This window comes from Lepisma saccharinum, chromosome 16, assembly GCF_977018435.1.
Source record: "Lepisma saccharinum chromosome 16, izLepSacc3.1, whole genome shotgun sequence".
NCBI lineage: Eukaryota > Metazoa > Arthropoda > Insecta > Zygentoma > Lepismatidae > Lepisma > Lepisma saccharinum.
Window position 1 is genome coordinate 41,597,486 of NC_139244.1, and position 27,556 is coordinate 41,625,041.

Genomic DNA, 27,556 nt, shown 5'->3' on the forward strand with positions numbered 1-27,556 from the left:
TTTTCTCACGTCCTTAGCAACCGTTGCCACGGACATTTTTTTGCAGCACACATTGTTTCCTTCAATTCTTAATTGTCGAGATACATTATATTTCTCACAGATCAATAGCACACAGATGAATGAACTCCTGGCTTCGAAAAGGTGCCTGAAACAAGGGTGACATCTACATAATAAGGAGTTTCAGCCCAGATACAATTACGTTATACTCAATGCGTAAATATCTACATCGTGCTTTTTGGGTAGCTACGATTCTTTGATTATGAAATTCCCTGACTTTTCCAGGTTTTCCAGACCAGAAATGAAATTTTTCCAGATTTTTGCTTTTTAACCTCATGTTTTTCAATTAAATATGCAGGCACGTTAATTATTATGAATATGAATATACACAGTTATTAGCTGAAAATTTACCAAGTGATTAATATAATGCTATTCAATGAAAAAATAAATAACTATTGTACTTCCCCATTTACTAAGTCATTACAATTAAGGTGGTGTAAAAAATCAATAAAAAATGTGGCATATATCAAAGCTTTACAATGTAACTTGTATACAAGCTCAATTATATCAATACAAATGAGAAACAACACAAAATTAGGTCGTGTACCTTTAGAAAATATGAAATAAGTTTAATGATTATATTTTTTAATTTATTGAAAATAGTACATATTTCGGAAATTCAGAACGTAAATGGGGCCGGTGACCAACCATACACCTAAAAGAAATATATATGCAGGCCATACTTTGGAATCAAATATCTCCATTATTTGAGTTTTCCACATGCTGGAACCAATTTTATATTACGGGAAAATATCGAAATCTGTCTACTAAAAGCAGGCCCGTAGCCAGGCAGGGGCCAGGGGGGGTTCAGCCCCCCCCCTGACAAGGTCACCAGCCCCCCTGGCACTTCCGCGAGCCCCCCTGACATTAGGTAAAACTATTTTGTATTCTAATTTGTTTGAGGTGAACAGTGAAAATGTAGACAGAATATATTATTTTGTTCACAACTTCGTTCGTTCATCTTGTTTATGAGCAGAAGTCTAAGCAGCGGCAAGTGTTTAGAAGATTATCTAGACTTTAGAAAGTTCTTTCATAGGAAGTATTCTTTATCTGTACCATCCCTGCTCCTATTGCAGCCTCTCGCTTGACAGAAATCTATGACTTTGATGTCATTATCCACATTCCTTCCGCATCTGCGTCAAATGTGAACAAATCCCAAGTTTTAATGCTTTGGCTGGGGGTGGAATGTACGGTAGGCACTATGATTGAAGTTAATATTTACATTTTAACATGTATGATATAAATATCTGTATCATCAAAAATAGTATGGAGTGTGTATTAAGGGATGGTGTCAGTGGCAGTCATTAGCACTTCAAGAGAGATATAAAAAAACTAGTATTTGTACATGATATTTCTAAATTTTATATTTTAAATTAACTTAATGACCCTCGACACAGATAATTTAAATTCATTTAATACTATTAAACTTTTGAAAAATTGACTTGGTTTACAAAGCCCCCCCTGATATATCGTGAGCCCCCCTGGAGGTCGGTTCTAGCTACGGGCCTGACTAAAAGGTAACAGTTCCGAATATATATATTTTTTTTTTCAAAGTTTCCTAGCAGGAAGACTAATTATCTTAGAATTTTGGCATTCATTGTGACACGAAATTTGAACCTTCCTTAAAATAATGAGCACTATTTGGATTGGAAAAAAGTTATTTATGTTGAAAAAAACAACTTCAAAATGACCTTACACAATCATACACGCTTCCCACGGAAAGGTATTCTCCGGTTGACAAGCGACAGTAAGTATCGTAAACTAGTGGGATTGAATGTAAAAATAAATCGGAACCTTAGTACAGGGTCTTTATTTTAATTGTAAGACAACCAAACCTGACCTTCCTAACCTAACCACAAAAGTGTATTTGACAAAATCTTAAGTAATCGCTAAAACTCTGCAGTATGCGTTAACAGACATAAATCGAAATCGAACCATGTAAAAGTTGCATTTGAGGCATGATGAAATCATAATAAAACAAAAGGAACTTGGGCCCATTTTCACCACTTTTCAGCAAAATTTCATTCTACACGCAAAAAATACGTAAAATTACTATCGGCATCAAACCAACATTCCTAACCTAACAACGATGTGTGACCAGCGTACGTTTAATTCCTCTATTTCGCACCAGTTTTTTAAAAATAAATTTGTTCTACATGCACAAAACACGTGCATATTCGAATAATGACGTCACAGATACTGCATAAAATCACTAATTTATCGGGTGTAACACATCTCTGCAATGTAAAAACTACGACAACGAGCAAATGAATCAGTTGATCAGGTTGCTTCTGAACGGGTTGCAAACGAAGGACTCAAATTCACAGAACGGGTTCATGGGGGTAACGAAGTACTGAATCCCTTTGTTTTTACTCGGCATCCGCACCCGTCCAGTGTGATGTCAACCAGAGCCAGTTATGTGAAATTCTGCTCTTCAAGCTTTATTGCAGATCCAAAACCAATGAACTGTACGAACCCCAACCTGCTCCGCTTCACGTATCAAAAGAGAACGGGTTCCGAACGGGTGTGTTCTTGAAGAAAGAAAATTTCCTCACCACACACAAAGCTAAAGCAACATTTTTCCTTAAGAAATTCTGAGGATGGCTGGTGCGTAGGTTTCGTCTTGAGTAGCTTGTTCTCTAAGGAAAAATCTCACGCCTCTCCAAATTCCGGTCTTGAACAGGTTCAGAAGAACGAGTCGCAACATGAACGGATCCAAGATCCGAGAGTGAATAAATATAGAATCGAAATGCGAAGGAACCATAATTTTGTACGTAACAGACTAGAAGTTATAATGACGAGAGGAACAAGTTTCTGAACTGAATCTTTTGGGGGGACTGGAATCACAACAACCGAATTCGGAACTGCAAATGAACCGTTCGTTCATTTTGTAACTGGTTCTCCTGCAACTCCAAAATGCTCTTAAATTCCAGAAAATATGCAAAATTCCCTGACTATTCCCTGACTTTTCCCTGACCAACCAAATTCCCTGACTTTTCCCTGTTTTCCAGGTTTTCCAGTCGCGTAGCAACCCTGGTTTTAACTAAATGTTTAGGGGGTATAATGACATGCAATTTCTTAGAGCTTGCCGTGCCTGTTGTTGTCCATGGAAACGGACGTTGCTACGGAACTTAAAGAAAGTTTATTTTCACCCCGGAAGCTACTGTAAGGGAATTATGCTAGACTTTTCGAATTTCAAAATACGAGCATCAGCATTTATTACAAAGGCAAGGTAGGGATTTGAGGGGAATGACGGAAAACAGTCAAAAATGTGAAAATAACAAAATATGTAAATATTGAATTTTCAATTTATTCGCTATTCAATTCGTTTATGCAAAACATCCAACTACCTATCTTGAAACGGTTATTACTTACTCAGTTCATTATTAAGAAAATATACAATAATATTTTGAATATTTGTACCTTATTAGAGCCCATACACACACACAATTACTTTCTAAACTTTACAAATTAGTGAACTTGTACACATGTTCCCCATCATCCAATACAACATGCAGACATTTTCAAAGTCATTAAGGTCATTGAAGAACCCCATCTATAACGTGATTGCGCCCACAACGTGGCCGAAGGTCACGCATGCGAGCGTACAAGACGTGGCCAAAGGCAACGTCGAAAGTATATTTGTATTTTTGTTTAAAAATGTCTATTCTTCTAGGTGACTTGATAAAAAACTTCTTCCCATTTGAAACCAGTTTATCGACATTGGGATAAAGAGCTCTTATCTTTTCACATATTCTATGCAACGCATGAGCCACACATGTAAAGTGCACCATTTTGGGGTAGCTAACGGCAAGGCCTACTGCAGCTATTTTCATGTAAGCTGTAGCATCTGTCATGAGGAGAAGAACATTGTCAAATTTTATGCCTTCAGGCCACAATTGCTGCATTGCTTCGTTAAAAAGCCTTGCTATCATTACACGTGTAGCCCCAGCTAGGTCTCTACACACTAGCCAATAATTTATCATTGAAACAGTTTCGTCATTATTTAGCACTCCCACAATCACATTTCCCACTTTTCTCCGGTGGAGTCTGTAGTTTCGTCAATACATACCCAAATATTTTGATGCGTACCTTGTGAGCGAATATGTTGTAAGGTTTGCTCGTAACACCTGTGCAGATACATTTCTCGCAATGTTGATTCGTCAGGCAGTTCGAAGTTCGTATATTTCGCGATAAAGTTTCGTAAATCAGGGTTCCTACACTGAACAGCAAACATTTTAAAGTCGTTTTCGGAAAATGCATGTATTTAATAATTGAATAAATAATAAATCTGAGGTGCTGGATGTAGTAAATATTCGAACATGTTGCAAATTTAGTAACATCACTTAAATTAGATACTAAACGGACATTTATTGCTTGTGCACGTTCCACGTGGATGATTTGTCCTTGACAACGAAAGCAACTATCGGTACTCGGTTGCAAAGAGAGAAAATATGCTTGTATATATAGAATTTTTTAAAAAAATATGTATTTCTTTTTAATGCTAAAAAAAGATATAACAACTTTCTTATACTCGGATTTGGTTGAGGTTGATTTGTTGTTTTAAGTCCACTTTATGCACAGTAAGGCTAATCGGGACTGGACCTACAGTTTAAAGTGGGATCCGAACCACTTGTGCCTCCACCGGGTATCGAACCCGGGACCCCTTGATTACAAGGCGAAGACGCTACCACTGCGCCATCAGGGAGGCCATTATACTCGGATTTGGAGCTATTGTTCATGTAAGGAGATGTTTATTATATTTCTTTTGTGATTACACGACAATATGTAACAGGTGGACCATTAGTTCCTGTAAGTAATAGGCCTATACGGAATTTTCCTTGACTTGAATAGCCTACGCTGTGAAATGTAAAATGTATTTGCGTTTTCCCGAATGGAAAGAAATATTGAAACAACAGTGGCGCTTGTCCTCTCGGATGTAAATTATGCACAAAACAAATAATATTCGAAATAATATATGTGTCATTTATATATCGGGAGGAGAGAAAGCTTTACCAACTAAAATGCAACCTGCTCGGTTCATAAAGCAGTCGATATATACACTACAACCAAAGTTACATGTTCTGTTCCATTCTGCGGACAACACTGAATTGCAATAACACTTGGCTGGATGCAGTAAAGTGAAATGGTAATATTTTTATACTCCCTCTTCATCCCAACGCAAGTTTTACAATGATATCATATCAATAAGAAAATGTAAGCGGGTCTATTTTCGGTTTGTATCGAACACTCGATTGTTCTCAAGTTACTTTTCTCTGATCGTGCAATTAAACAATGTTACAATAAGCTCTTGCAGTCATTTAAGGCAAATTTCAAGAAAAAAATACATGGTATTTCAAACAGTAAATAACAATGACACACGATATATGGAAAGAAATATTTATCATTGTTCACCTCGTTGTGCATGCTTCTTCTTTATTATTATGGAAACAGGATTTTATGAATTGATTTTCCCGTCTTGCCGCATACGTTCACTTGCAACACAGTTTACAAGCAAATATTCCTTAGTATAGCCATGCTACAACAGCTGAACTATGGTCAATGTCTGCTGATCGGAGAAAAATCATGGATCAACTTTGATCGCAGATCGCAGGGACTGAATCTCAGTTCAACTTTTATACAACAAAAATCAGAGTTCAGCGTGACTGCAGAGCAATTTTACTGGCTAATCGAGGATCAACTGTTTTATACAATTAAGCCTCGATATGAAAGAGGTGCAGAGAATAAACATTTTTCCTTGGAGGATCTCGAGGTAGCTGAAGTCAATGAGCGATTTTATGTATTTAAAATAAAAATTCGCAAAATATGTATATACATACGGAAAACTGGAAAGTATGTGTTTTTATGTAAAATAAAATTTGCTGTGTTGACATATAAGGCTATGATTAGAATTCTGGCAAAAACGAAGGTCTCTATCTTATCGCAGAAAAAACATTTATTTACCTAGTTCCGTTCCCTACTGATAACCAATATTCTAATATGGTCTAGTGCTGTAAAAATGGTGAGAATATTGTAGGGATGGGACTGATTAATCGGTATTCTATCGGTATCGGCCAATATAGGCATATCGGTGTATCAGTTTATCGGTAAAATTACAGATTATTTTACCGATCAGATATATCGATAAATATCTTATAATTTAGTGCAAAATTCTGCCATTTAGTTGTAATTCTTATGGATAATCTCCATGCTCTACTTTCTAAAATAGTAGATGTCTAAATATGCAATTTCTTTTTCACTGCAGTCACCTTGAAACACATGTTCTTCAAGGACCTTTTCTAATTTTATATCGGATCGGTAGAATACCGGTTATCGGTATCGGTAAATTTTATATCAGTAATTTATCAGTATTGGCCAAAATTTCATATCGGCCCATCCCTAGAATATTGTATAGAAGAATTTTGTATTACCTTGCAGCACTTATTCTTGTAACTAACTAACTCTCTAGCCTTCTTAAACCCGAAGGTTCATGGCTGCAGCAACACAGGCCTTCCATCTGTCCCTATCTTGAGCAAGATCTATATACTCTTTTCCATCCCTACCGATTTCCTTTAGGTCTATCTCAACGTTGTCCCTCCATCTTCGTCTTGGCCTTCCTACTGGTCTCTTACCATCAGGTTTCCCAACAAGAATCCTGTAAACTCCTCTTTCCTCTCCCATTCGTGCCACATGGCCCACCTAAGTCTTCTTGATTTAATTATTCTAATAATATCTGGACATGAATACAAATTATGTAGTTCTAAATTATGTAACCTTCTCCACTCACCTGTCTCCTCATCCTTTTTAGGTCCAAATATTTTCCTAAGGATCTTATTTTCAAATACTCTCAATTTATGTTCCTCTTTCAATGTAAGGGACCAAGTTTCACATCCATATAATACTACAGGCAAAATTACTGTTTTGTATATTTTAACTTTTAGTTTCTTAGATATTAAACGAGAAGACAAAAGTTTATGAAGAGAGAAGTAACATGCATTTCCTAAATTAAGCCTACTTTTTATTTCCTCTTTAATATAATTTTCATTTGTTAATATTACTCCTAAGTATTTGAATTTGGAAACTGGTTCAAACGAGTTGTTATCAATAATTAGATTTTGATTATTACCTAACACTTGGTTTCGGCCTGTAAGCATATATTTAGTTTTCTCTTTGTTAACTTCCAAACCTATCTCTTTAGCAGTTTTGAAAAATATTTTAGCATTATCCTTAATTGCATTCACATCATCCCCCAGTAAGTCTACATCATCTGCATAAGCTAACAACTGAGTCACACCTTTTAATTTTAGTCCTTCTTTAGTTTCGTTTACCTTCCTAACAGCATATTCTAAGGCAAAATTAAAGAGCAATGGAGATAATGCATCTCCTTGTTTTAACCCATCATGAATTGTAAATTTGTCAGACATATTAATACCCACACGAATTTTACTTTCTGTTTCACTGGTGCATATTTTTATCAGACTAACAAGCTTCTTAGGTATTCCAAACTCTACTAATATATTATATAATTTATCTCTTTTGACCGAATCATATGCTTTTTTGAAATCAATGAATAGCTGATGGACATTTTGATTATATTCCCACTTCTTTTCAAGCGTCTGTCTGATGTGAAAAATTTGATCTGTAGTTGATCTGTTGCATTTAAATCCACATTGATAATCACCTATAATTTCATTAGCATATGGGGTTAGTCTTGTTAAAAGAATTTTAGATAATATTTTATATGTTGTTGAGAGTAGAGAAATTCCACGGTAATTATTGCAGTTCATTTTATCACCTTTTTTAAACACAGGAACAATTATGGATTCTTTCCACTGTTGGGGGATTTCTTCTTTATTCCATATTAAACAAATTAATTTATGAATTTGACATATTAATGAATTTCCACCATATTTAATTAACTCAGCTGGTATTAAATCAATGCCAGGTGCTTTGTTATTCTTTAGCCTTTTAATAGCATCTTTAACTTCAGTCAAGTTAGGTTCTGGAACTAAAGGATCTGCTGTGTGTACTTCATTCACTTCTGATTTATCTCCTACATGGACATTTAAAAGGTCATTAAAGTAGTTCTTCCATCTATTTAGAATATCATTCGGGTCAGCTAGAAAATCACCGTCTTTATCTTTTATCAAGTTTACTTTAGGTTGCCACCCCTTTCTAAACTCATTTACACCTTTATATAAATCTCTGATATTTTTATTTTTGCTGTTTGTTTCAATTTCGTTAATTTTGCTTTTCAAGTAATCTCTTTTTTTACTTCTAAACTTGCGGTTAACTTCTCGCTTTATTCTATTATAATTGTTTAGATTTGTATCATCAGAGTTATTTAACCACCTAAGTCTAGCCTGATTTCTTATTTCTATTAGATTATGACATTCATTATCAAACCATGGCTTACTTTTTCTCGGTTTATGGTATCCTATACTTTCTTTAGCTGCTGATTCTATTGCATTACGTATGTGCTCCCAATTCTTATTTACGTCTGTTTCATTTATATTTTCATCATCATTTAAATCCTGCAAAACATCAAATCTATTTGACAGTTTAATTTGGTAATCTTTCTTAATTCTTTCATCAGTAAACTTTCCTGTATCAAATTTTAGAACTTTTAGATTTTGTTGCTTATGATTTATCACTGAGAGTCTTTCTCTTAATTTAGCAATTACTAAATAATGGTCACTGGCACAGTCAGCACCTCTATGTGTACGAACGTCAATTATACTAGTATGCCTTCTCTTATCAATGAGAATATGATCTATCTGATTATGAGTTTTACCATCTGGAGAAGACCAGGTATATTTATGGATATCTTTATGTTTAAAAGTTGTACTTTTCACAATTAAATTCTTTGAGGTTGCAAAAGTAATCAATCTTATACCATTATCATTACTTAATTCATGAAGACTTTCTTTACCAATCGTGGGTTTAAATGTCTCTTCTTTGCCAATCTGTGCATTACAGTCACCTAACAGAATTTTCATATCATACTGACAAAATTTATCAAAGACCTGTTCTAACTCTGTATAAAAATCATCTTTAGTATTATCATCTTTATCTTCCGTTGGTGCATGTATGTTTATTAACCTAATTTTACACCACCTACCCTGTAAAACTGCATATGATATCCTATCATTAATAAATTCTACTGTTTTAAGAGCCGAGATAATTATATTATTTATGAAAAAGCCTGTTCCAAAATTATGATTTTCAGTACCACCATAGGAAAAAGTATAATTTTTAGTTTTACAATTCCCTTCTCCTGGCCACCTAACTTCCTGGACAGCTACTACATCTAATTTATACTTAACTATCTCATTAACTGTACACTGAAATGCCCCAGGCCGGTAAAGGCTCAGAACATTCCAGGTGCCTAATTTAATATCCTTATTCCTAATGAAGATCTTATCCTTAGTCCAGGGACTTCCCAAAGTAGTCCCCACCCGGAGATCCGAACGGGAGACTATTTTACCTCCGGAATATTTTACTTTGGGAACATCCATGGCCTTATATTGCTAATTCTTGACATGGCTTTTTACAGTGCAGAGTTGTCAGCTCTACGCCTAACCCCCAATATGAATGGAGGAACTACTACAGAAGACAAACACAAACACATTAGACAGCACAACTACTACACAAGACACACACAAACACATCACAACTATAACACAATATAAACACAAACACACCACAACTACTACACAAGACAAACACAAAACTTTGAAAGCACACATTATTTATATCCATCCAGCTAGTCCCTCACACTAGTCAAGACAAGAATACTAGTCAATACAAGACCTAACTTTAGAAATGGTGAAATAGAAGCTCATACATTAATATAAGAGAAGAAAGGAAGCTAAAACTGATAGTGGTGTTTATTCAGAAAGTGTGATTAAAGTGAAATGCGATAATGTGAAAAGTTTGTTATTTTTGTAAAAAGCCAGGTCACTTTAAACGTGATTGTTTTAAGTACAAGGCACATTAAAGGAAAATCGTGTATAAAGCAAACCAGGTGAGTAACGTTGAAGAAAGTGAAAAAAGAGATGATGAAAGTGGTTCTGATTGTGATTCGACTCTTGCTCACAAGTTTTTGGCTAAAAACTCAATACGTGTTCTCGCCCAAGCCACTTTTTCTGCAGATATGGCTCCGTGTGATTATTTTTTTTTCATGCTACCACTTCGGGGAAGGCGTTTTGAATCAACTGAATCCATTAAAGGAAATTCGCAGAAGGAACTCAGGGCATTTTGAAAAGTGTTTTGAAGACTGGGTTAAGCTTTGGCATATGGGTGTTGCATCTGATGGGGCCTATTTTGAAGGTGACAAAATAAATGTTGTTGATTAACCACGTATTTTGTGTTTTATTCACAAATTCTGGGTACTTTGTATACATAGTAGTATATATATTTATTTTATTACAATTAATGATATCTGATTGGGTGTAATTTGTTTGAAAGAAAGTTTTCAGCAGGAAGTAACTAAAAATTAACTTTTAGTTACTTCCCAAGTACCAGTGGCTGTAACTGAATTACTTTTTAAAACGAGTAACTTACTTTTAACTCAGTTACTTTCAAAAAATAACTTTCCAAACACTGAAGAGAACATTATTGAAGTATCTATTAATAGCACTCTTAACTCTTTTATGAAATATATTTGCAACCTCAAATCCATATTCCAGTTTATAAAACCATATTTTATTCTGGATCTACTTGCTAAAATTACAACGTCCTCAATAACATTTTCCATTTTAACACTTGTCATTTTATGCACATCCTTGGTTTGATGTGCATAAAACATTAATCCGCGATACATTATCTGAGCCACAGAATGTTCCCAAAGTCAATAAAATGTCGTCAAATCCTAGAAGGCGCTTGAGGAATAAACGACTAGTTAGTGCGTAGACACAGCCACGGACGGCTCAGATACATCATATAGACTCGAATCAATCTTCCTGTTCCTGAGATTGGATTGAATTTGTTTATATCCTTCGAAATCTCTTTCCAAATTATTCCTCTATTATTCTGTCTTGTCAGCAGACACAATCAAGGGAGAAATTCTCAATTTGCTGACACACAGGACAATGAATGAATCGAGGGAGGATAATGGGAGTTGAAGAGATGATCATTCATTTTTCTTCAACTTCTTTCTGATAGTGAAAACGATTTTCCCGGTTTACCGGTATAGATCGTTGCAGGAACAAGATAAATTCTATCTGATGCAATGCTCTGAGAGAAAATTACCTGCTTTCGGCTTAAGATACAGGAGTAACTTAACCCGCATTTTTTATTCTGGCATTTCAACAACAATAATTAAACCCCACAAGTGGAAACTGGAAATTGTTTCAACTGTTAAAGAAAATTTCCTTCACACAAGTGTTTTGTTAATTTTCTTTGTTGTGTGGGAGAAGGCCATGTAATGCCCTGGACATTACATTATAATTGTTAGTTATTTAGTTGAAATATTGTATTTGTTCGTTTCTTAATTTTGTAAATATTTATGATGTCATAGACAACTAGTGTCAGATGGACAAATAGACTACCCTTCATGTGCCGGAACAAGACAACCTGTAACAAACTGAGAGATTTATCAACAAGCAAAAAATACCACATCAACTGGTAGAAAAATGTCGAGAATAATTGTAACATGTGGTTTAAAGTTTATTCAATTGCTGTTAAGTGCGTTTAACCAAAAATAAACCTTATATTAAGGTGAAATAGTACATTCTGTTTACCACGCCTTCTGATTGCTGTAGTCTTTTGCCAACAACATGAGCGAAGGGATAATTCGCGGTTAGATTGAACGGTATGTAACAAGTGGGCACATTTCTTTCAAATCTGTTTTTTCTACTTACTACTCAAGGTAAAACCTTAAGTCATCAAGTTCAATAACAAAACACAATCTATTGCAATACAAAAAAGTCTGTCCCCTTAAAAAATCTTTCTGGTCTACTGGAGAGTGTACGGGCAGCCTTTTGCCTGCTCACGATACCAATCGCAAAGTTAATTGGTATTATGGTGAACGTGGCTTTTCTATCCAATCAGTTAGCTAAACAGCCTGGGGAACACTACTGTTCAAGCCAATCATTGGAAAATCAAGTTGAAACAGGCATTCAAAGCATATAATGCACTCTACCTCCGCATAAAACAAAACAAAAGATATTGTTAACTGAATTGGCAAACGTACAGTTCTTTTTTTATATTCTTTTATCACGATAAGTTTTGTTTGTTCACAGTTCATGGTGCAGGGCATGCTTTGATTATGGAGGATTTGGAACGGACGATTGTCACTAGCCTAGAGCGTCTGCTTCAGGGCGTTAGCCGCAATAGTCTCCATTCCCGCTTCTAGCTATGGGGTGTTTCGGTATGCTGCTTGTTAACTCTTGCGCCGTGCCGACTTTGGCTGAACGCTATATTAAAGGGGATGGTATCGAGACCCGACAATCAGCCTTCTCTGGAAATTCGAGTACGTACTTGGTACGCATATCACTTGCAAAATGTGAAGAAATACTCTGGGGGTATGGCACCCAGGGACCCCTAGGGTGGGGGGTGGGGTGGGAAGGGGTGACATGTAAAAATAATCGAGAACGACCGATATTAGTGTGGAATCCATAGTTTTCGGGGTCGCTAAAATGAATAGTGACACTCTTAATGTGAATGAATAATTTTAAACATCTATTACTTTCATTAATCCAGTAGGCTTTTGAAAGCAATTAGTCGGGCCTCCCTGATGGCATAGTGGCAATGCTGTCACCTTGTAATCAAGGGGTCCCAGGTTTGAACTGTTGTACCAGTCCTGAGTACAGTATGTGCATTAAGTGGACTTAAAACAAGAACTCAAACTCAGAAAAGCAATTAGTTGCAAGAATAAGAAAAGCAGGGCAGAAACACAGGCAGAAGCTTTTTTCCACACGATACTCTACTGATTTGGTACAAAATTTCAAATGTTTCATGAAGAAGCCGAAAGCTTGTTCATTCTCCTCATTAATGTACGTAAGCAGGTGATTATAATGTGTTTTCTCCTTAGAAAAAGAAACTACTCTACAAAACCATGGTACAAAATTATACCTTCATATTTATACCAAAATAACAAAATGGGAGATTTTTACAATACATTACAGGGTATTTATAGAAATATTGAAAGAGTAAATTTTAGAGAAAATCTTTCGCAGGAGTTGAAATTGTAATGTGTGAATTGACCTATAATTCACTGTTCATAAAAGAAAGGATAAATGAAAATGCATACTAATATCTCTTCCATACAGTACACCCTTGACGCCAATTAGCAGACTAATGAGGCCCTGATGTCTGGACTCAGAGACAGTATAATCCTCTGTGGGGTTTGTATTGCACGCTATCAATGTGTGTTCAACTGTCCTTCATGAATTTTGCCTTATCACCATTCATTCTCATCTTTTGCGATTAGCCAAAAGTGAAGTAAAATAACGCTACCCCATATTGCAAAAGGGTGTGTATGACGAAGGCAGAAGATAACTCTGTATAGATTAATCCCCTATGGTTCAAATATTCACTTCAACGTAGTTTTGCATGCACATATGTATTTATTGGTGAAAGTTTTGTAAGAGTAGCATGAACCTTTCTGCAATTGTAAACTATTTTCCCACGGGTCTCAAAGAAAATTTCTTCAGGAAAGAACAGCGATGTAAATGTGGCGGGAGAATTGTGCTGTGACCACAATCAAGAATGTGTGAAGGCTTCATGCACTGCACAAGAGAGGGGGGATTTTACTTTATTACCTACAGCAAGTTTCGTTTTTATGGACATGCCATACCCTTAGTGAATGAAGGCAGTGAGCCTTCGGAAATAATCGGGGAAAAACTGTCCAATTGTGCAAACGCAGAAAAACGAAACTTCTCATAGGTAATACTTAAACCACGTATAGCGCATCCATCATGAATTTTACTTTGCTTTTTACTAATTTTACAAACTGTACTGCTAAGTTACTCACCCAGGGCAGCAATTTCTTCCTCCTTTGGCTTTCGTTCCCTGTGCAGCATCCACTGCACAGCTGCCTTTTGATAAGGTCGTAAGTCAGGAAGAAGACTGTCATGCTGTACATCTACAGAAGCATTCAGGTTCTCTTGAGCATGACATTTTTTCACAACATCATAGAGAGCAGCTATGTCATGCACTTTACTTCTCAGGTTGGAGTCAAACTCTGAAATAATGAAAAGTTTCAATATATGCTTCGGCACTTTTGATTGAATAAGATATGAAAGTACATTACGATGGGTTCAAAAATTAATAAAGCTAAAAAAAAGTTGTGTATGATTGTGTTAACCCCACGCACAAAATATTACAATGAATATTCTACCATTTGATAAATTTTCTCACACCTTGAAAATAAAACCAGTCTTTTGTGTGAAACTTTAAATAGCTTGTAGACCTAAAAGGTACACAATTCTATAAACCCATGCAAAACTTGAATACCTTTTAGTTCTAATCCTTTCACCCAAAATATTCTGTTGTGGATTCCACTCCTTGATTCAGATTGTAAACACGATATAAAGGCCTGCCTTCCTGTGACTTTAGAAAAATTATAGAGTGAACTTCCTCTAAACACTTCTTCAGATACAAACCTGGTTTCGCAACATTCAAGAAAAAATCCATGGTATTCATCATATCTTGGCTGGGCCTCCAGCTAACAACATAGTCGCTTGGGTGGCTCAACTTTGGCAACGATACATTGCTGATATAGACACTGAGATTCACAACACTTGACATGACATTTTCTTGGCGGAAAGTGAGTTTAAAAACTTTTTTCTGCTCAAACCCTACAAATAGAAAAATATTATGACATAAATATCACACTTCATCAAAATTATACTGATAAAAGTAACAAATTAAAGGCAAATGCTTACAGTAAATAAAGTTGTCATGATTAGTTCAAGGAGGTAGAAAAAGTTATGTAAAATAAGAAAAATACAACTTTGTAAATAAATAATCTCTAGGTGTTCTCTAAATTATTATGGAGAAAAAAACCTTTGTGAATAGGGTTTTACCTTCAAAAATTGTGTACACACTTACTTCACAAAATCAGGGCCTATTAATTCTATGTATGTGTATATTCATAAAATAATTCTATGTATGTGTATATTCATAAAAATTATAACAAAATGGGAAAATCTGCATTTATTATAGGTTGGCAAATCTATGAGGAATGAAACTTCAGTGTACAAAAAAAAAAAAATTAGCCAAATTTACAAATTATACATGACTGAAAAGTAACAACCATGAACTTTAAAGAATACTTATAATGGTCTCTTGTTTTCCAACATTAAATTACCTGAAACTTTATATATTTTTCTATTTCATGTATTACAGTAACTTCAAATATACACATCAGTATTTAATTAGCCTTTGGACGATTTTAAATAATAATTTGGCCTAATTTATATTATAATACTCAGAAAAGATGAATCTTTATACAAACAATAACGTTATTTCTATTTGCTGATAAAGAATTCGTTAAAAATAACCTCTTCCCCCAAATATATTCATTAGTTGGTCACAAAAGCAAAAAAGAAAGCATAATTATTACAAATGGGTGTATCAAGTTGATCTCAAATCTCTTAAAAGGTATATCCCTAGCAACATTTTAACCTGCTTGGTTATGGCTACAGCCATACCAAAATTAAAAGTGTCTCAAGTGTAACACAGATATAGTGTCACAAACACAACACACCTCTTTATAAATTATTGATTTTTGATCTGGTGGTTGTCAGTTTTTCAAAAGGAAACTGTTCATAAATATTAGATTTGTTATTTGACAGTTTAAAAACAATGTTGCTCATCTAGTTGTATGGGTGTAGAGAAAAAAATTGTTTACATGCATGACACATGTGCATCTAAATTAGTTTTTTTTTAGGCAGGCCCAGTAATAAAGAAATCATTTTGGTAATGTTAACTTCATAGATTGTAATAATCACACACAGACCTTACAACTCCCCAACCCCTTAAGTTTAAACCGAGATCAGAACCACTGTACAACATAGCCCCGTCTAATTCGCTGCACTTTTTGACTCTCCTTGCACCGAAGCATGTAGTTGGTTACACAATTCAACACTGAGTCGTCTACTTCGTTGATTTGGAGTCAAGTAGTGTATTTGGTGTCTGCACCGTTTGCACTACCTTCCGGACCGGTGTACACGTATGGTCACGTGGTGAGTACTAACTAATCAAATGACTGTTTAAAGCAGCAGACAGGCATTTGTTGAATCTTCTGAACTTGAATACCGCTTTCCGTCTAGTTGGATGAACGTCAATTCCTTGCACCTCCCTGACGCTGGATACACCTGCACTGCACCGAGTGTTAAAAAGTACAGCGAACTAGACGTGGCTCATTTCTCCATGTAGGATTCCTTGATTATAACATGACAGTATTACCACTACTCTATCACGGAGGCCCAAACATTATTGGTAATTTTACTGATAAAATTATGCACCAACATGTCTATACTGGTTAATATCCATTGAGAAACGATTAAGCTGTCCCTTCCCTACTAAAAAGCATTCCTGACCTTTAAAACTGTATCCTTGTGGTGGAGTATAAATCAGACAAAACAGCCTGTTAACTAAAAACCAAAAACGGAATTTTGCAAGCTACAATAAATTAATTTTTGTGCACCCTTGACCTTTTGTACCCCTTCCAGAAAATGAAATATTTTGCAATATTTATGAATGTTTTCAGTTATTCATAGATTGCTGAGAGTGCTATTGTGAAGTAAAGTACCTCTGTTGCCTTAGCATCAAGCAACGGATTTATATGTAAATACATATCTATGTATGAAGCTGAAATCAGTTATATTTTGTATTAACTTTGCACATCATGGCATGTAGACTCAGAAAATTCAGTTCTTATTTTCCCTATTTTTACATATATTAGGTTTTGGATCATATGTTACATATTTTAATTATTTTTTTCATATTACTTCCATATTTCAGAACATTTCTCAGCATATACTCAATATTCGCACAATAATTACATGTCGCCGTGTGACCAAAAGAATTGGGTGAATTTCTTGTGAATAACTGACAAATTTGGAATACACTTCCATTACTTTCTGTATTATTGATCGCAGTTTTAGTCAATATGAATAAATTTTAAGAGACAACAGAAGGAAATTCACGTTCTAACACTTGCAACAAAATTTGTTATTCGTTGTTTTGGAAACAGAAAATGAAAATACATTTTGTGGTTTTTTACATGTAAGCGTACTGTATTTGGTAAACGTTTACTATCCTTCGGACACCTATAAATTCTTCGTTTCGTCAATGTTTGACATTCGTACTTGCCTATCTGCTTCGCGGAACATTCCGTGAATGGTATTTGGGGCTATCCATCCCGAAATCAGCGGGAATTTTTGAGTCCAAATTTCCCACAGATACTGGGCTCCGCCCTTGGGGTAATTGACCTACCACCCCCAACCGCTCTGGCTTTTTCTATAGACTCCCTGTTAAAGGCATGTTAGAAACTGGCCGGAGTCACCTGCCCCGAAATGAGCCCCAAACTTTTAAATTTGAAGAAATCCATTTCCAGGATACGGAAAACTTACCTGAATTTCACACAAAACACCTTCCTGATGTTAGACAATACTACAGGAACTTATTACGGTAAGTAGTTTCTTCTGTAGAAATGAAGAAATATGTCCGAAGGATAGTAAACTAGTACTCTGTATTTTATATACCTAGTTTGAGTAGTGTCTTATATTATAAAAACAAAATTTTTTTACAATTTTAAGTCCATATTTAACTTCATACCTTGGTGAAAATAACTAAATATGTACTTACATATTTAGCACATTTTAACTACATGTAAATCTCCTCCCTGGTCATTAGGTTAGGAGTGTTAGGATTGGAGCTGATAGCAATTTTGGACATGTTTTTCGCTATTTAATGTGTATGCAAACTGTATTTACTAATTAAAGTGGCAAAAGCACTCAGAGATGACTGAATTTTACGCATGCGGGTTATACTATGGGATCGAATATCTCTGTTATTTGTATTTTCCATGAGCTGGGACCAAAACCTTATATTATGTAAGACATACAAATCTGTAAAAAAATTTAAAAAATTGAAAACATGTTACTCTCGAGGGGGTACAATGGCCCCAATTTTTCTTGTATGTATGTACTGTTTGAATTGTCTATGTGCTTCTAAGAGCCGTAAACTACAAGAGAAATAAATCAGGAACTTCAGTACTTACCTGAGTACACTTTCATATTGAGCTTTCCCTTCACAAGATAATATCTCACTCTCAGTTCCTCCACTTCAGACAGACTGTCCTTCCACTCAAAGTACAGCATGCTCCTCCCAGGAACCTCACTCACATACAACCAACTCTCGCTGCAGCTCGGTAACGGCTCATCGTCTGGCTTGAGGACACTGATCTCTAGATGCCCCAGGAAAAACAACCTCTCCTCCTTCCCCACAGCTAGTTCACTTTTCAGAGAAATAAAGAACTGACAATCTTCCAAAATGGAATTGAGATTCGGATCTTCATTCTCTTCACGAGCATGCTTACGTTTTCGTTTGGACTTAGGTCTACCGAACGTTTCGTACGTACAAAATATATCATCATTGTTTTCATCTGCTTCACTTTCACTCTTCAACACAATTTCCTCTCTTACTACCACGATATCTTCATCATCCTCCTCCTCACTCACAATAATTTCTTCATTGTTATGACCTTGAAGAGATGCAGTGTTGCCAGTGGCATTATCTTGGTTCTGCGAATCGAGTAAGTTCAAAGTTACACCAACTCTATCTTGATCCGAAAGTCTCTGTGGAGCTGGAGCTTTTGTTCTTGGCATTGTTGAGATCCACAGCCTCTTCCTTTACTCCTCAAAAATGTCCTCTCAACCTAGAATGAGCTAAACAAAGTTATTGCTTCAAAGGTGAGAAGATGCCTCATGTAGAAACATACATACTCTTATCTGTATTAAAACCAGAATAAGAAGGATACAAACCAAAAGATAAAACCTGTGGCAACACAAAAGGGAATAGGCAGATTGGGCCTCTCCACCACTAAGTCTTTACAAAAAAAATTAAAAAAAATCAATATGTGATGTTATCACCATATAAGCAGAGGTAGAAAAATAAAGAGTGCCCAGTCTCCTTGGTGACTGAAAATTTTCAGCTGGCATCAGAAGTTTCAAATTCAGTGTTTGGTAAATATGTGATATCGCCCAAACGGATTTCTTCAAATTTAGAGGAGAAACTACTTACTGAAATCAGTTTCTGTAGCATTGTCGAAGTTCTTCGAGGTATTTTCTTTCGAGGAAACTGAAAACTTCACCATAGAATGCTGCAGAACAAGTAATAATTATGTAAGAAACTTGCATTTTCTGTAAAGCGACAACATTATGCCGTTGTTTCCATTATGTACCTGCAGATGGCACGAGCGTCAAAAGTGTTGCCAGTGTTTCCAAACGTGCTTTTTTTTTACGAGAATTTTTATCTTTTTTTTTAACTATGCTTACCTAACCTAACCTTGTTGGAAATGGTCGATGGGGCTATCTGTCAATGGTTCGTGGGGCTATCCGTGAATGGTTTGTGGGGCTATCGTGAATGGTTTTTTGGGGCTATCCGTCAATGGTTTGTGATGACATAATGAACACGAAAGTAGGTATTTTTGAGTGAAGAAGGTTGAAACACTGCATACCCACTCCAAATCGACAAAACACAAGCACGACATGCGATGATCCATGACGAGTGCACGCCATATTGTGTGTTACCCAAGCGGAACAAGGAGGACAAATAATGACTCGTAATATGAAAAGTTGACACTATTTTATGGAAAAAAGGCATAACTTCACCTTAAAGAATCTTCCGCAATGCAGAATATGTAAGTATCAATGCTAAAATGAACTAAATAAACGAGTGAGAGGTGTTCGGGTGATATCGCATAATTACCCAGTGTTTAAAAAAATTCATGTTTTCAATATTTCGATTTCACTTATGGAAATTTCCATTACCTTTTTCAAAATAACGAGTAGAGTTTGTGTTATTTTTTTGTATTTCTGTATTTAAAGCAGGACCTAAATCAGAATCATAAACATGCTGTTATATTTTTTCACTGTTGCTAGCCAAATTTTAAAATCTGTGGCGATATGGTAGTGTCGGCAATATATTAGAATGTATTGCATAGTTATTCATGCTGTAAGCAGTTGAGCCTTCTTTAGGAATGCCACTCCGGCACAAGAATTAATTACTTTTAATTCAATCTTGTATTAAATAATGAATTAAATGTTTTAAGATAATATTTCAAAATGTGTAGTAGCATTATCTTAGTTGGAATCATAGCTTTCTTACATCATATTTGTCCCCCCCCCCCCAAAAAAAAGCTGGCTCCCGAGAAAAAGAGCCAGCCTTATGAATTAGTTCTTGCTACCCCTGCATATAAGTATATTGTACAACAGTACCATGAGTCACAGTGGTCTAATCAGTCTGACTGCCATGTGGGAAACCCAGGTACGATTCCCAGTGTGGGTGATCAAATTCGGAATTTTCAAACATTGTTCCTGTATAATGTGATTTTGGGGTTCACCAGTCTCCAATAAATGAATACCTGGGAAAGGGGTAAAGGTGACCAGAGCATGGTGGTATCCACATCACCAAAAAAGAAAAGTCGAGATCATTAAAGTGGGTAGGGCCTTACCTCTACATACCACCATGCACCTTCATAGTAAAGTTCAATGAGCATGGGAGAACTTTACTTTTTTTTTTTTTTCGGTAACGGTTCCGATTGTTTTATGATTTCTCCTAGCACAAAGACTAATCGTAAGAGTCTAGTTTACGTCCTTTTCCTAAGGAATATGTGTCATATATTGTTGGAAAGGTTATTGTATAAAGAATTCAACAAAGTAAATCCCAAGGCGAGGAAAAATTTGCTGGAGGAGAAAGTAGAGAAAAACCGATGTTGTCCAGATATGCGAGATTGAAGGTACTGAGGACATTTTTCGATGATGAAGCACATATTTAGTGGTGAAATTAGTGCTAATGGAACCTTAAACTAGACTCTTACCTCCTTTTGTTTCATTGCGATTTCATCACGCTACGAATGCAATTTTTACATGGTTCGATTTTGATATACGTCTGTTATCACATACTGCGGAGTTTTAGCATTTACAAGGTTTTGTTCAAAATATGCTTTAGTGGTTAGGTCAGGCAGGTTAGGTTTGTTTCCCTTAGCATTAAAATAAAGTCCCTAAATGCATTCTACTAAGGGGTAAGAGTCTAGGTAACAGTAGTATAAGCCGGAGACGGATTTCTTAAAATTTACAGGAGAAAAGACGAGAAAGTACTTACGGAATTGCGTTCTTGAGGACTTTCTGAAGCCGGGGAAATTGTTTTTTAGAATCGTGCAACGTATTTTGCCTGTAAATAAGGTATTTTTCGTCAATTATGCATCTCCGTTGTACGATAGCTCGTGCTGCCATTACCGTCGACTACGTGAATCAAATGTTCCGTGCGTTCGGTTATGTAACCCCCTCACAGTGTAGCAACCACGCGGAAGTTTGACAAGATGACGTGTGAGCGGGTTTTTTTTTTTCCAATGTAAGGTAAGACTCTAGTTTACGTCCTTTTCCTAAGGAATACGTGTCATATATCGTTGGAAAGCTTATTTTATAAGGAATTCAACAACGTAAATCCCCAAGCGAACAAAAATTTCCTGAAGGAGTAAATCGAGAAAAACCGATGTTGTCTGGATATGCGCAATTGAAAGTAATGGGGAATTTTTTAGATGATGAAGCACATATTTAGGGGTGAAATGAGTGCTAATGGAACCTAACCTAACCTCGAAGGCATACCTCGACCCGTGAATGGATAGTGGGGCTATCATGAACAAATCGAGAAAAACCGATGTTGTCCGGATATGCGCAATTGAACGTACTGAGGAATTTTTTAGATGATGAAGCACATATTTAGGGGTGAAATGAGTGCTAATGGAACCTAACCTAACAGGCCTAACCTAACCTCGTAGGCATACCTCGACCCCGTGAATGGATAGTGGGGCTATCGTGAACAGAAAGTGTAAAAAGAAAAAGGTACTTACCCGAAGAGATGCCGGGTGCCGCACCACGATCACGCACCGCGAACGCAAAGAAGCAATCACCATGCAGATAAGGACGTAAAGTAGAGTCTAGCCTCAATTTTCGCTTAAAAACCTTTTGTGAATAGTTTGTGCGGCATTTATCGGTTCATAAGTTTGGAAACACTGCTCATCAGCTGACGATACTGCATATCAGCTGACGATAGACAACGTGAGTCAAAATTTGCCCGCCGAATTAGCAACGACCAATAAATGATTATAATGTTAAAAATAACGCTCTTTTCATGGAAAAAAAGTGTTCCCCAGCTTGAAAAATCTTCCGCTATGCATATGAGGTAAGTAGCAATGATTTTTATTTGAAAACAAACGAGTTTAATGTGTCAACGGCTTATACTACTGTTACCAGAGTCTAGTTTACGTCCTTTTCCTAAGGAATACGTGTCATATATTGTTGGAAAGGTTATTGTATGAGTAATTCAACAAAGTAAATCCCAAGGCGAGGAAAAATTTTCTGGAGGAGAAAATCAAGAAAAACTGAATGTTGTCCGGATATGCGTGATTGAACATACTGAGGACATTTTTCGATGATCAAGCACATATTTAGCGGTGAAATGAGTGCTATTAATGGAACATAACCTAACCTTGTAGGCATAACTCGTTCCCGTGAATGGTTAGTGGGCCTATCATGAACAGAAAGTGTAAAAAGAAAAACTTACTTACCCTAAGAGATGCCGGAGCGCCGGCTGTCTGCTAGCATGGTTTTGAACAATGTACTGAATTATCACTGGGGATAAACGTATTTTACACTATCTAGAAGTTTTGGAACCTGTTCTTTGCCAAATCCGCACTCCTTTTCCATTGAAACTCCACTAAATGGTCCGCAAAAGAATCCAAAGGTATTTTTTTCATTCACAACGTGGACACAAAGATGAGCATGTCAACTCCCATCAGTGGCTAGAGTCTCGTTTACGTCCTTCTTGCCTTTTGGTGGTAACCGATGGGAGTTGACAACACTGCATGCTCGTCTTCGTGTCTGCATTGTGAATGAAAAAAATACCTTTGGATTCTTTTGCGGACCATTTAGTGGAGTTTCAATGGAAAAGGAGTGCGGATTTGGCAAAGAAGAACAGGTTCCAAAAACTTCTAGATAGTGTAAAATACGTTTATCCCCAGTGATAATTCAGTGCATTGTTCAAAACCGTGTTAGCAGACAGCCGGTGCTCCGGCATCTCTTAAGTAAATTTTTCATTTTACACTATCTGTTCACGACAGCCCCACTAACCATTCACGGGAACAAGGTATGCCTACGAGGTTAGGTTCCATTAGCACTCATTTCACCGCTAAATATGTGCTTCATCATCGAAAAATGTCCTCAGTACATTCAATCACGGGTAACACTTTACTATACCGGAGATGGATTTCTTCAAATTTACAGGAGAAAGTACTTACGCAAATCATTTTCTGTAGCGTTGTTGATGTTTGTGAATGTAGTTTTGATCCATTTTAATGCGAATGCATGTGGTATTCTACGAAAATCTATTTCCGACGTGCTATTGCTGCTGCCGCCATTTGCTTTCTGCACGAGAGCACAATACGCTCTCGTATTGTCCGTATATGCTAATTTGAACGAAAGGAGTGCTAATGGAACCTAACCTAACCTAGTAGACATACCTCGTCCCCATGATGGTTCGTGGGGCTATCGTGAATTTTTGGGCTAACGTCAATGGTTTTTGTGGCTACCTGTGGATGGTTTGTTGGAAATAAGGAACAACAGTAAGTACTCGATGTAAGAAATAGACATTATTTTCGTTAGAAATTCATTATTTCACCTAAAGAAATGTTCCGCAATGCAGAATAGTACGTTAGCAATGTAAAAAATTGCGAAATAAATCATTGATAGGTGTCTCCGGTATAGTAAAGTAGTACCCAATCACGCATATCCGGAAAACATCAGTTTTTCTCGATTTTCTCCTCCAGCAAATTTTTCCTCGCCTTGGGATTTACTTTGTTGAATTCCTTATACAATAACCTTTCCAACGATATATGACACGTATTCCTTAGGAAAAGGACGTAAACTAGACAAAAGGAACTTGGGCCGTGAAATCATTAGTAATTTTTGAGTTTTTAACGTCCCAGCATTTCTAGTCATTGCGACTGAATTCCGAAATGCAACAGCGTGTCATGTAAGTGAAACCCTCTACAAGAGGAAGTGGACCATAAGATATTGACAAAGAGAAAGGAAACCCTATGGGTCAACACTCAAAATAGAAAAATAAGTCCCATGGTGCAAAATTAACCAGGAGCTAACAATCGATGTTCGATCAGGAATACTTTCAACAAAGTTGATTAGTATCTGCATGCATAAATAACTAAAAACCGCAAATGTCACTTAACAATGTTAATAACTAAATCATAGGAAGAAAAAAATCACCACAGATAAAGGATTGACCATTGAATGCAATTCCAACCCTTCCTATTCACTTCTTTTTTCATACCATCCAAAAACAAACAATGCAATCAGCACATCAAACATCTTTATATTCACTCAAGCAAAAACAATGTGCTTACAAATAAATTCTCTCCATGTTTAAATGTTTGGAAAACCTTTTTGTTTTACCTTGTCGGCGTTTCAACCTTACACACAAACAACGGGAAGGGAAACAAATCAACGACGGAGATGTTTCAAAACCGGGGAAACATGTCTGCAGTTTGAGTTTCATTCTACGTTGGAAACAAATTGGCGCCTTGACCGAACTTGGCGAAGGCACGTGACGGTTGAGCATTCTTCTAATAATAAACCTAAATGCTTTCTAAAAAAAAAGGTTCTAAATTACCTGTACCATACAAGAGTTAGGTAATAGAAGTAGAAGCAGTAGTATAAAATGTGGTATTACTGCGACATAAAAAGTATGACCCCCCCCTCAGACTGGTTTTGGCTACACTTAAAACTATGTCAAGATGCTTATATATATAAGCTTATTGCCTACAGTGTGCTACTCTGTCGAATCCAAGAATTTACTAAAAAAGCCCTCGGGGATTTCCCGTAAAAGGTATGCCCCCAGCCTCAGCGGCGCGATTCACGAACTGTTAGTAGTCCGATATGTAGTCTAATATGTAGCCGCGTCAGGCTTGTGGTCAAATTTGTAGTCATTTCCTGAATTTGCGATTCTTGAAACTGTCTACAGCGGTCTACAGGCTACAGTCGACTACATATCGGGCTACAGTTGTAGACAGTTCCTGTAGGACCCTTTTTAACCCTCCTAGAGCGGGCTACAGCGAACTACATTCGTCATATTCTGTGTTTGTGTATGACATCCAACTTCAAAGAAGAAAATAGAGCTTCCAAAATGGCCCATAATCTGTGTTTTCACGTTTTCGAAAAGCAGAAGGAAATGACAGTGGGCATTTGCGTGTACTTAAAACACATCTTAGAGATATCGGAAATCCTTTTTCTGTTTCGAAAATATCTTCATAGTAATTTGTCACTGAACAGGAGGTGCCGGATTGATCAAAATTGTGGAACCTCATTTTCCCAACAAAAGGATTGTTTCTCTCAACCTCCTGTAATCCAAGTTAGTAATAATAATAATTATCCATATCTTGCACTAATTTATATGAAAATACACTTCCACGAGCAGATTAAGTTTGGTAGGCATAATTTGTTAGCACCTCTTTGCAGGCATTCCTGCTCGTGCACAATACATTTCAAAACATAATTTATCTTGTAATTAATACTTTGTGCAACTTTTAACTGTGCTAATTAGTTTCTCCAAGTTTCTAACTTACTCCCACAATCATTTCCAGTTTTGTAAACACTTCCTAATACTCCTATAAAATTTGTGAAAAATCATGAAACATTCGGAACTGTTACCTAGGATTTCATGCGATTTAAAAACAGCAATTTCATCTTCTACAGACCATAAATAATAACGACTCATTTTGAATCTTATGCATCCCATAAGCCATGACAAAATCGTAATTATACGGAAGTCAAGCCCTAACAGTATGCAGTTTGGTTTTGTACGAACGTGCTTCCAGGCAGACGGATGAGAAGCAGCAGCACAAACTTAAGTGAAAAAAAAATGTGCATAGCTTATTGATGGCTGTAACAGGACAAAAGTAAATAGTGAAAACATTTCTGAAAAGAAATGAAAACTCTTGATAGGCTACTTAAGGTTGCTAAATCATACAAACGCATGCATCGAAAATGTTCACAGTACACACACCACTTATCATAGCAGCCTATATTTTTGCCAGTTATGTACAATCGTTGTGATGATGTTTTTATTATTGTTATTTATCCATGCCATTCCATTCGCCTTCTCAATTGCCAACGATGTGGTTAGCACATCGTGCTATGATGCTAGGGGTCCCGGGTTCGAATCCTGACCTGGGCATGGCTGTTTCTGATTGTTCATCCATCAATTTCATCATATCATCCCTCATTCCAATCTTCGCAAATTAGCCAAAAGTGAAGCAAAATAAAGCAAATCAAATCAACCTAACCGTCTCAATTGTTAACATGGGCTTCAATGAAGTCCCATGAGAGCTATTTTTCTTCTTTGTGCAGTGCTCAAGATTTGTGTGAAATATAGTTTTACATAAATTTATTAAGCATTTACTTAATTTATAACTAAATTTCACAGCACAATAATTATGCATTTATTATGAAATAATTTTTATAATGATCATGCATTAATACAAATTGTTGAAACATATGTCATTTAAAAATTAGATGTGGATAAAAATTGTACTTTACAGCAGGTTTTATTTACACATTGTATACTTAGGACATAGTGTAGATAGAGCACGTTGTATACTTAGGGCATAGTGTAGATAGAGCACATATTATCTGCTAGAACAAAACAGTACACTGTACTGACACAAACACATGTAAACATTTAGAGTTTGTTGTGTCGATTATGTGTTCATTACCATGTGCAAACTATATATATATTTTTTATTCTCAGGTTCCAATTTCATTCTGGCTTCCCTGGGATCCAGACTCAGAAGCATTAATGCAAGGCACGGTATGGGATTTGTGCTTGGGAAGTGTATTGTACATAAACTTCTCAGTTCAAATCCTGTATCAGCCAGCATAAAACATCTTTCGATGCATATAAAATATTAGGGATATCACTATTATAAACAAGAAGCACTATATTTCCTCTATTGGCAACCCCTCAGCACATTCATGTTTAATTATGTAACACTACTTATCTTTTAACGGTTAAAAAATTGTGGTAGCAATTATTGTAAAACAACATAACTTTCAAAATAGTTAATACATGAGAGGAAATATTTTCCTGTAGTTTACGGTTATTACAAGCATAAGAAAACAGTTTTTCTTTCTGACGTTTCAGGAGAACACACGCTCCTTTCATCAGACATTTATTTTTGTTTTGACTAAAGATA

At 36.2% G+C, this 27,556-nt stretch overlaps 1 protein-coding gene across 4 annotated transcripts in view; it reads right to left on the minus strand.

Moving 5' to 3' along the window:
- The window catches only part of LOC146000429 (E3 ubiquitin-protein ligase SHPRH), a 101,868-nt gene extending 77,026 nt beyond the window's left edge, over positions 1-24,842 (minus strand). Inside the window, exons 1-4 of one of the 4 annotated variants that reach the window (XM_083138045.1) lie at positions 24,759-24,842; positions 18,293-18,959; positions 14,667-14,861; positions 14,036-14,245 (exon numbers count right to left, since the gene is read on the minus strand). In XM_083138045.1, the coding sequence (XP_082994171.1) occupies positions 14,036-14,245; positions 14,667-14,861; positions 18,293-18,899 (1,012 nt within the window). In that variant the 5' untranslated portion in view covers positions 18,900-18,959; positions 24,759-24,842. Of the gene's footprint in view, positions 1-14,035; positions 14,246-14,666; positions 14,862-18,292; positions 18,960-24,572; positions 24,597-24,636; positions 24,655-24,709 lie in introns of those variants that run through there. The other 3 variants (XM_083138046.1, XM_083138048.1, XM_083138047.1) reach the window with 3 other exon arrangements.
- Between the last annotated feature and the right edge of the window lie 2,714 nt (positions 24,843-27,556).